This window comes from Hipposideros armiger, unplaced genomic scaffold (assembly GCF_001890085.2).
Source record: "Hipposideros armiger isolate ML-2016 unplaced genomic scaffold, ASM189008v1 scaffold_99, whole genome shotgun sequence".
NCBI lineage: Eukaryota > Metazoa > Chordata > Mammalia > Chiroptera > Hipposideridae > Hipposideros > Hipposideros armiger.
The window spans coordinates 2,784,756-2,796,802 of NW_017731449.1; the positions used below are offsets into that span (position 1 = coordinate 2,784,756).

The 12,047-nt window shown below is 36.5% G+C and overlaps 1 protein-coding gene across 1 annotated transcript in view; it reads right to left on the reverse strand.

Moving 5' to 3' along the window:
• CEP128 (centrosomal protein 128) overlaps window positions 1-12,047 on the reverse strand; it is a 365,357-nt gene that overhangs the window by 326,650 nt on the left and 26,660 nt on the right. The window contains exons 5-6 of the mRNA XM_019646219.1: window positions 1,521-1,647; window positions 368-486 (exon numbers count right to left, since the gene is read on the reverse strand). Coding sequence (XP_019501764.1) covers window positions 368-486; window positions 1,521-1,647 — 246 coding nt within the window. The remainder of the gene's footprint in view (window positions 1-367; window positions 487-1,520; window positions 1,648-12,047) is intronic.

Here is a 12,047-nt window from a genome sequence, read left to right on the forward strand (position 1 = left end):
AAACAGTAAAATATGGCAAAAATGCACAGTTTGGTCTTCCATCTTCAACTTGTTGTGAAATCTCAAAAACTCAACCAAATTGCTCAATTTTTTTTTAGAATGAAGCTAGAACTGTCAGCTGTCAAATGACATAGCAATAACATAGATGCAAATGACTCTAGTACTTCCAAAAATGAACTAGTGCCATCTGTTGCAAACTTGCATCATGACTTTTCCAACAACCCAATAGTTTACTTGGTTTTAAGAAAAAAATCACTACAAAGGTATGGGTGATGAAACTCCTGGTTAAAATACAGTCATAAAATTCAAGTGTCAGTCATTTCCATAGGAATATAAGGAACAGAGATTACAGAATGGTACAAAGTACCTGGCCCGCGTCATCAATCTCCCGAACAAATCGGACACCAGGTCTGGATCTAACTCGTTTACTACTCTGCTGATCCCCATAGTCCTTGAGAGGTGAGGTAGGTAGAAAACGTTGGCTTTCTTTACAAATGAAAGAAAAGAAAGAGTGTCAAAATACTGCATGAGAAGAAACAATCTAAAATTTTACTCAGTAAATACATAGCAGATATAAATATACACACGTGCCCTTAACTCAAACTTTTCCCAAGTATGTTACTGTGCCCATAAAAGTCCTTAAAGTTGGCACCATTCCTGCTCTTAAAACAGAGAAAATGAACAGAAATTAGCTGGAAATAGAACATTTCTAATTTGCTATACTTTTCAAAGAAGCAATATACAATTTTCTCTTACATAAAAAATAATTGCTGCATAAAAATAACTTTTTTGACTCCCTAAATTAATACTAATATAACAGAATTTTTCAATAACAAATTAATCTAAAATATGAATAGTATTTAAAAATCAATAAAAACTACATAAAGAATGTGATTGTGCCCAATTTTTAATCATTATCATCATGATCAATAGCAATATTAATGCAAGCTACTAATGTTCACTCTATCTTATCACCTCTCTTCACTGCAGATTTTTCTATTCTAAGTCTTTTCTATTCAAACATGAACCTAAGTGCTGTAGAAAAGTACAAGTAAGATTAATTACAGGCAAACTAAGTTTTCTCACCTTTAATCTAGCCATTGAATTCTACCTGCGCAGTAAGGATAAAGTTCACCTGTTCTTAACTGTGATAGGATATTTCATAATCAGTTATTTGAAAAAACTATGAAACTAGGATACGACTTCTAATCCAGAAAGTATACCACACAGTAAATCTTATTTTTTATGTTTCTTCTGATTGGTGGCAGTCAATTAAATCCAAGATTTATCAGGTAAAGAAAGCTCTACATGGTCAACAGACACTGCGAAGAAAAGTAATAACAAAGTACCGTAAATATAGTTTTAAATATTCACTAAAAAATCCTTGACTGCATCTTATGCATATACATAAAATGTGTGATTTTATGTATAGGCTGTCCAAAGATTAAATATATTTAGTATTTACTTATGGGAATATTTTTGAAACAAAAAAGTGTTTGCAGAACATCTGTAGGTTTTACCTGTCACAGTGCCACCATCAAGGTCACTTGCACTCAGACTTGTAACAGAAATACTTCTCCCTCCTGAGCTTCTCAATAAACGTTGACTTCGCAGCTGTCCTATTGATTGTTCCAAGCTTTCTTTTAACTAAATTAAAGAATATAATGAGGGAGATTTATCCTCTTTAAATAACTTCCAAATACAAACAGAATAGACATTTTTTAAACTATTTCTAAAATATCTGGTTTCCCAATGAGAATTTATATCAGAGGAAATGCTGAACTAAGTTTAATGTTAGGAAATATAAAAATAATAAACATAAATATTTTAAGAACCAATTCTAACACCTGGTTTTAAACAGCATCTGTCACTACCTAGTCCATCTTTCTATTACCAGAATGTAAAAGAGATGTCTACTATCTAAGGGTTTACAAAATCAGACTGTGCCACCCATGGTTAGAAACATAACAAGGCCAACACATCTGAAAAAGAAAGCCTTCATCCCTACTAAAGATTCCTGCAGAAACCCCAGACCTGTCACAAACAGGAAACTGAGCCGTGACTGCTGCTTTGAAACAATGTGCACTGCCCAGCTCTATACCAGAACATGTCTTTCATTCTTTTAAAGATTTCAAATCCCCGGAAACTATGTGGTCAGATGTCAGTCAGTACATACTAGAAATTACAGTTATCCAAATGTCTCTTCAGATTATGACGGAGTAAGCCAGCAAGTGACAAAAGAAGACAGCTTTTTAGAACTAAAGAGCTGCATTAAATAAAAACACGCTAAATACGAAAATAATGTCCAGACCTCTACACAGCTATAGACCTGAAAAGAGGATTAAGCTAAAACTCAAGGGAACAAGGAGTAAAGCTGAGGAAAAGCCACATACCCTGAATGGCTGAGAAACTTCAGGTTTAGACATCTCATCCAAGGATGACTAAGAAATATCGTTAAAACTGATGCACGATCCATAGAACAAATCATACAAGTATATAACTTGTTAAAGAGGATGTTGAAACGATTGATTGAGAAGACAGTTTCCTAAGTTCAGCCCGAATTAAAAGGTAGAACTTTACATATGGCGAGAACAATTCGAGTTCCTTGGGGAACTGTGCAGAAAGAAGTGTAGCCTCAGTTGCAGGGAAAGTACAGATGAAAGTGAGTATGAACCAGAAGTGAGTAAATCCTGTTTCATTTCGGTTGTGTGGATTTAGCTCTTCTGAAGAACCAAGGTTAAGACGGTCTGGATTAGGGTCAAAAAGGTAAAGGGATCGAGAAATGCAAATTGGTAGTTACAAAACAGTCACGAGGATGTCAAGTACAGCATAGAGAGATAATTAATGATGCTGCAACAACTATGTATAGCGCCAGGTGGGTACTAAACTAATCGGGGGATCACTGCATACATTATATAAATGTCTAATCACTATGCTGTACACCTGAAACTAATATAAAATAATACTGAACATCAACTGTAACTAAAAAAATAATTTAAAAAAAAAAAAGACAGTGGACTAAAAGAAGTTAGAATTTCAGGAAATCTACCTGTATTGTAGCTCTCATTTCTGAAAAAAGTTTTCTATTTCTACACCCTCTGTCCCCTGCTTCCCTAAGTTGGGATATGTGCAATAGCAACCTGAGTGTTTACCCTGCAGGAACCCGCCTCTCAATCCAGGGAAACATACAGATGACGCCTGGGAGAACCAACGTCTATCTTGACAGTAATTTATATAAAAGTAAAATGCAATTATCGCTAACATATTACATAGACCAGAGGTCTTACAGAGTGAACACAAAATAGTATATAAGTAATCTATGACAAAGGCTCAGGGTAAAATTAAGTGATGTTAAAGTTAAAAAACTCAAATCCACACTGTAAGATGAGAAAAAAACTAGAAATATAAAATGATTTTAGCTCACACAAGTTAGTAATAGAACCACCTGTATTAACTTTTCTTGCATTTATCTTTATTATTCTCATCTTTCAAGCTAAGCCTGACATCACTACGCTTTTGGAAGCAAAGTCAGCTGTCATTTTTTATTATTGCTTTTTTTTTTTTAAGGCAATCTGCTTTTTTTAGCTTCATCTATTTTTAAGATTTTCTCCTTGAATTTCAATGGTTTTACTCTCATATGAATATGTACAGTTTTATTTGTAGTTATCCGATTTTTGACTCATACAGATCATGTAATCTATAGCTTGATATCTTTCATGTGTTGTAGGTTCTCAGCCATCATCTCCTCAAGCATTGTTGCGGCCCCATTCTTTCTCCCCTCTCCTTCTGGAAATCCAGTTGTATTTGTTATAGATTTTTACCATATGTCTTCTATATTCTTTCTGTATTGTTCATCCTTTTCTTCCTCCATTTTTTTTGGGTACCTTATGCTCGCCTATGTTTCAATTCACTAATTCTCTCCTTAACTGTATAAAAAGTGCTGTTTAATTTACCTGTTGAGGGTTTTAATTAATTGATGTAATTATATTTTTCAGTTTCTGTAATTCTGGTTCTTTTTTACAGTTTCCAATTCTTTGTCAAAATTCTCAATCTTATCTTTTAATTTTTGAACACATTAATCATAGTTATTCTATAGTCCCATGTATCTTTCTATTGTCTGTTGTTTCCCTTGTTTTTCAGTCATCTCTTATATAGTCTTATGCCTGGGTATTTTTTTATCAGGTGATAGACATTGTATACGAAAAACTGTAAAGATCATTTAAAGCTCTGGATGATGATATCTTCCTTCAGGAGAGATTTAGTTTTGCTTCCAGCAGGATGTCAGGCTAGGGTCACTAGGAATCCCAAATCACCTTAAACCAGTTAGGAATTGAGATAATTCAAAGCTGGTTTATTCTCAGTTTATCACTTTACTTTTCAATTCACCATTTCTCTTAGGCCATCACCCTTTGGAGTCTCAGCTGAAAGCTAGAGGCTTCCTCAGCTCCAGTCGTGATCTCCCTAGCCTCTAGAGTCTATTGATAGCTCTGATACTAGCCTCTCTGCTTTTAAGGCACCTCTTTTGAAATCAGCCACTGCCTTGAGGGAGAAAAAGAGTCCCAAATGCAGGACTCATCCTTCTGGACTCCCATTTTTACCAGATTTTTACTATACGATTCCTCACTGCCTTGGAAGGTCTCTGACAGATTCATATTATTATTTTTTACTTTTTTTTTTTGGGGGGGGGCTTTCTAGTTGTTCAGAGTAGGAGAGTTAATCCAAAATAATCTTATCTACCCATGCCAGAAGCAGAGCTTGCCAGCATCCTTTTTGTGTAGGTTTATTTGCTAACAAATTCTGAGCTGTAACTAAAAGCTGATGAATAAAATGAATTTCCCACCTCTCTCTCTCCCTCTCTCTCTCCCTCTCCCTCTCTCTCCCCCTCCCTCCTTCCCTCCCAGCTAACAAAAAAAAGGGGGGAAAGCCACCACAGGACGTATGGAAAAATAATGCAGAATGAGAGAAATGATTCAAAATATAAGAGAAATAAAAGATACTGAAAATAAATCATTTCAGAAATAAGATAAAAAGTTACACAAAGTATCTGGCAACTTCACTTTAAACCTTTAAAACAATATATCATAAGCCACTGATTGAACAGATGAACAGGCTGATATATAAAGACTAAATAATGAAATGTAAAAAGTGAATAAGTGGAATAAAGATTTTTTAATTATTCCTATAAATATCACGGCAAAAACAGCTCCTCCACCTAAGTTACAAAACTAAAAATGAACACTTAAAATAGCAGTAGCACAACAGACACTGCCGCAAAATCTAATGAGTACAAAACCAATTTAATCACTCCTAAAACACAAAAACAAAGAGATAAAGAGGAAAGATGTAAAATAACACAAGTTGTTTTAAAGTCTTTAGGATTTTAACTCTTGACCAGGTGCAAACGCAAACCAAACTTGAAATTAAACGAAAACAGAACACTAACGAAACTCAATTTAACATTAATTTCGTAGCTATTTTGCTGAAACTAAATCAGTGCTCCACACAAGACTGTGGTACTGACTCCAGTGGTGCAGATTCTTACATCTCACATGACAACCTCACCAGGTACCAAGTCACAATTTCCCTCCCTTCCCCATATCTGAAATACTGTAAAACCAGCATCACAGAACATGCTACGACATATTTTCACAACTTGAAATAAATGCGTCATTTACATATTAGGTCTGTTCTGCTGCCTCTATTCATTTGATATTAGACTAAAACAACTGAAGCATAACTACTATGTACCAGTATGAATACAGATGAAAATTGGGCACTGAAGCTGAATGACAATGCTTGTTTACAAGGTAGTTATCCAAATTGTACAGACATGCAGTTAAACGTAGAAGTAAGTTGAGTAGGCTCCCTCTAGCCAAATATAAAATAATTTAAACATCAATAAAAATATGAACTACAATGGATTCAAACACTTCAAATTCAAGTTGTGAGTTAACTATACTCAGGAAAAAAAGAGGCATTGGTGACCAGTAGAGAATGCTCAGGAACCAACTCAATTTTGGAAACTACTAAGTAAGTGACATTTTTTAAAACTATATAAGCTTTCAGATTAACATTAAAATAGAAATACTATTGGGTTGTCGGAAAACTCATGACGCATTTTTGCAATGAAAAACATAGAAAAAATACGTCATGACTTTTCCAACAACCTAATAAATTATAAAACCCTCATAGAGGGCCAGCCGAGTGGAGCATTTGTTAAGACTTGGCTTCAGCCAGCTCTGAGCAGCAGGGCCCCAGTTCGGATCCCACATGAGCCAGTGACACTGTGCCCTCTACAGCTAAGATGGTGAACAACAGCTCAACCTGGAGCTGGGCTGCCGTGAGTCCCGGCAACAGCATAGGCTGCAGTGGGGCTGCAGTGGGCTGCCATAAGCTACCATGAGTGGCCTGCAGCCAGCGTGAGCTGCCGTGAGCCCCGTGAGTGGCCGTCCAGTGGCCGGCGACCGATCTGCCTCAGCCGGGAAGAGCACAATGATCACAATACCAACATGGGCCAGTGAAGCAACGTCCTCTACAACTAGACTGAGGAACAAAAGGACAGCAATTTGTCTGTTCCCCTTCCCCAATTCCCCAATGCTGTTCCCTCCCCCAATTCCCCAATAAGATCTTTAATATATATATATATATATATATATATATATATATATATAGAGAGAGAGAGAGAGAGAGAGAGAGAGAGAGAGAGAGAACAAACAGCTCTGTATTTTCCTCTGTTGCTCTGCTCTGCATTTAGTCAGCATTCAGATTTCAATCACTTTACACCCATGACGGAAAGACGTAATTCTTACGGGAAAAAATATCTTACAGAAGATAAAATTTTAGCGGAATTGTTGGCGGACACATTATCTGATGTTCCACGGAGAAATAAAGAAGTAGAGAAAAAACCTATTTGTATTTTTCAGTATAATATGTTCATGAAGGGTTGATAGGGCAGATCAGTACTTTTTTTATTATTCCCTCTTGAGAAAAACAATGAAGTGGCCAAAGAAAGTTGCATTTTTGGCTTATAAATTGTGCACTTTTCAATTCTTTTCAAATCTGTCAAAAACAAAACCCTACATCAAAAATGAGATATGAAAATTTCTGCTACAAGTGACAAAAGACTGGGCTACAGATAAGGTGGAGACAGACACAGACACAGACGCAGCACGCCCAGGAACATCAACCCAAACCCCTCGTGTGCCTCATGAAGACCCCCCCTGGGAGACTTTCAGGTGGCACGTGCAAACATGTGCTAGAGAAAATTGTTGGAAGTGAATGGGGTAAAAGAAAATATCCTGCTAGGAGGTGCCGTGTTTGTGCTGCCCACAAAAAAAGAAGTGAAACTCGGTACATTTGCAAGTTCTGCTTAGTGCCAATCCACAAGGGAGAATGTTTCCAGAGGTATCACACCCCCAAGCACTACTTAGGGTCTTTGGTGAGTATTTCCTGAAAATTTCAGTTCACAAAAATAGTTAGCGAATTTGTTATAAATTTTTAAAGAAACACAGTATAAAAGTTGATTTAAATGGTTTAAACCCCAGGAACATACATTTAAACAATTTAAGTGCCCCATCCTCAATGTGCTAGAAAAGCTCTTTAAAGGAGTTTGTCATTCTCTAAAAATGACTTCACCAGATTTCTCTGGCTGCATATACATACATAAATAATGACTCTTGAATGGCAGCAGTGTCAATATTCCCACTATCAGCTATTTCTTCTGTAACTTCACTCCTCCATCATATGATCCAAACTTCACTTCCAGCATATCACGTTTCATTTCTTTGCTGTACCTTCATCTTTATTGACCAATTACTTTTTCTGATTATTTATTTTTGTAAAGTAGCATGCAGTTTTATCACTGGGAGACAAGGAGGTAACACAACTATACATTTTCACTATGTGTGACCAATCAGCAACAGACTTCAAAAACAGTCATCTGTTATTTTCATAGTAATGAGTGGATGGAAGAGCTAGCAGCAACGTTTATGTTTTATGCAGTTACTCATAGTTAATATACTGAAATTTGAATTCTGCTGTTCGCGCACTGGTGTCAGCTGACCAAATGGGGGTAACGAAATTCATGCATACTGAAAACAAGGACTGCTGCATTACTTTTCAGATTCTTCATGTCACTGCTCCACGCATTCCAAAGACAATTGTGCAGCTAGCCAGTGCAAGAGTATGCTAACTCCATCTCACCTGGGATCGAAACTCTGGTTTTTTGTTTTGGGTTGTTGTTTTTTTAACTAAAAACTATTGGTGCCAAAATTCATAATAGCAAGCTTCTTGAGCAGTTCCTAGGGAGGTCAGATTTCCAAGCAATAGTAAACAGCTAGGAAAGTAGGCACTAACTCCACAAACAGTATCAGGAGTGTCTAAAAACATCAGTCAGTCAATAAAATTTGGCTTCAATAACCCAAGACGAGAAATGGCAAAAAAAAAACAAAACACATGCATGAATTTCCTTGCTCAACATATAACATTAGTAACTGTTTCAATGATGACCAGTTACAAATTTAGTCTCAACGAAACTAATCTCATCCTTGATTAAGCTCACTGTGAAACAGAAAAAAAAAAAATCACCCTAAAAAGTCACTAGATAATTCTTAAAAGATATCTACCATTATTCCACAAAGAGACCATAATAGAAATAAACTAGAAATAGTGATTACTCACACATAAATATAGTAGCTGCCACATATCAAATAATTAGTTTTCACACAAATGAAAACCACAACTTAAAAAAAAAAAGCAAGCCAGGGCCAGCCAAGTGGCTGTTGGTTAAGAGAGTGAGCTCTGAGCACCAGGGTCGCCGGTTCAATACCCACATGGGCCAGTGAACTGCACCCAACCTGAGCTGCTGCTGAGCTGCCAACAGGTGGCAGGATGGCTCAGCTGGTGAGAGCACATGCTCCTAACAACAAGGCTGCCAGTTTGATTCCCGCATGGGATGGTGGGCTACATTCACCTGCAACTAAGATTGAACACGGCACCTTGAGCTGAGCTGCCCTGAGCTGCTGACGGGCGGCTAGATGGCTCCGTGATTAGAGCATGAGCTCTTAGCAACAAGGTTTCCGGTTTGACTCCCGCATGGGATGGTGGGCTGTGCCCACCCACAACTAAGATTGAACACGGCACCTTGAGCTGAGTGGCTGCGAGCTGCCAATGAGTGGCTGGATGGCAACTGGACTTGGAGCTGAGCTAGCTGCGCCCTCCACAATTAACACTGAAGGACAACAACTTAGCTGTTCCCCTCCCCAATTCCCCAATAAAAAATCTTTAAAAATAAAAAAGGACAGCAATAACCTTGGGAAAAACTCTAAACGCTGCAATGTAGAGCAGGCTTGAATTATGGAAACCATTTAGAGAACCCATTTAGCTTCTTCAGAGACTTTCTTACTCCAAATTGTCCCTATTTTCATACTAAGAAAATATATCCCCTAACATAGATTACACAAAAACGCTTGCAAATTTGGTCATGTAGACATAACTGCACTTAGTTGCATTGTTGAGCACAAATTGAAATCATTTAAATATTTTGTCTAGCCATTTGTTTTGTTTTCACCTGATACTAAGGAGGCATTATTTAGCAAACATTCACAATGTATATAGCACTGGTGACCATGGAGATGGTTTGAATTATAAGTTTAGATGTATCTATAATGTCGACATAAAAAAAAATTCAACTACTTAGATTTCAACTACTTAGGGGTCAGCTTGGCAAAATCCAGGCCAAAATGGAGGCAGAAAAGAAGTCACTTTAAAAATTTTGTCCAGGATATTACTGTCTGTCATCCCTAGGAACTTTAATTGTTAAGTTCTCTACAAAATGCCAAGGCTGATCTGGCACAGACTGCAAAATAGATTGGTTTTAGAGTCAGTTGTATCAGCTCTCTTTTGGTTCCTTATAGTCTACTTATTCTCTCCTATTAAAACAAGGAGAAATATGAGGCAGAGGAGAAGGTAGGGGAGAGGAGTTTGACAAAATTAAACAAGGGTCCAAATTTATGGTTTGCACACTTTTCTGGTCTCACCATCTGTTGCTAAAATGTATTTTTTAAATGGTTGCTGCTATTGTATTTACCAAAAAATCATGAGGTCTGGCTGCTATGTCTAACCTCTCTCCGTATGCTGGTTTATAGGAACATAAGCCCATAATAATATTCCTGAAATTTAAAAATTCCCTTTCAAATGATATTTTTATTTATGTGACTATTTTATTTTTGAATAAAATCCCATAGATTCAAAGCCATGTATCACAGAAATTTTAACCACAATTTTAAAAGAATTTTTAAAAATATTTCCACAAACTATTTTGCAAGTCACTAAATGAGCACTCGTAGAAAATGACAGGCACTCTTAATACTGCATTATTGTATTTTGGGTAGATAGACAATTTACTCAAAAACATAAGAGGAAGAAAAAGCAATATGATGAATTCTGTCTAATTTAGCATATGCTTTGATATCAAAATAACCAGATAACATATCACTGTGAATGTTGTAATGCCTTGTGTTGTTTATAGTCACAATGATCCACTCATGAAACTGAAGTTAGGCCAATGAATTCAAGGAAAGGAAAGGAACATGTACTGAGTGGCTAGAATGTACCAAGTACTATACTAAGAACACAGCAAATGCTTGAGGGGAGACAAATGTTGGATGAATTAAAGAAATAACAAGAACATAAATGTTTAACAAGCATCTAAAACAGTGTGACCACTTCAATAAATGTTATAGTGAGGGTTATAGGATTATGTTCACTTATCATATGATGACACTGTAGTTCAAAAAGGTTTATAACTTGCCCAAAGTCATGGAGTGGTTTCCAACAGATTAAAAAAAAAAAAAAATCAGCCTTCAATTTGAGGTCTGACTCAAAAATCTAAATTTATCCACTATCCTCAAAGCAAAATCCTGTCAAAATTATTCTCCTGTCCAGTAGTTTCACGAGAGACTTGGTAATAAAAATTTAAACCATAAAATTCTAAGAATCTAATTCCTAAGATCTGAAATATATTTACAAAAAGAAGGTCCCAACAGAACCTGTTTGATTATAATTTCTTACCCGTCAACTCTTAGTACTTAACGTCAAAGTTATTAAAAGACTGTGACCAATTCTCACCTTTAGGGCAATTAGTAAAACTCAGCCAGAGAGAAAGGGGCCAATACCTTCCTTCAGCTTTGAGGTATTACAAGTGGCTTGTGTCTGGCTCTAAACCATTAACATTATCCTTCAGAGGTGTCACTCGGTATATTTGACCACTGAAACCCACTGAATAGAAGAAAAGCCTGGACTTTTATTATTTAACATTCAAATTGTTCCAAAGTTTATGTGCCAAATGGTAACCCTATTACTCCCAAAGGGAATTTTTAAACAGAGTAGTTAATTAGAAGAAAAATTACCTATGAATGCAAGCCTCTAAGGTCTAATATGATATTACTATATTTTAACCAATCTTTACCTTAAAAAAATGAATGAATCAGCTGACTTGAATCAAGGGAACTGTATTTTTCTTTTATACCCAACATTAACTACTTTAGCCCTCATCAGCTGCAGTCCACATTTCCACTGCAGAAGGTATTAACTTTTAGTATATGTGCTGCCGAAGCGAGCACAGAAGGTATTAACTTTTTATGTTGAATAATCATCTCGGGAGGAAAACATTGCATCAAATATTTACATTTTCCCCTTACCCATTGGCAAATTATGTTCACAAAATTAAGCCCCAATAAAATCCACTCCCCCAAAAAAAATAAACAAACAGTTGAATACTGGTTAAAATGGATTAGGCTGTTACAGGATTTAAAAAAAGAAAATTGTAGGTTCCACAGAAAGAAGACTTGTATGAGTTGCAGCACAGTCTCAAAGAGAAAAAAATCAATCCCCAGGGTTCCTCCCTGAACAGAACACACACTGATTAAAAGAGAATTAAAAATGGACAGTACTGGGCCGGCCGAGTGGCACAATGGTTAAGAACTGGCTTGGGATGCCAGATGACCCCGGTTCGGATCCCACATATGAGGGCCAGTGACACTGCCCTC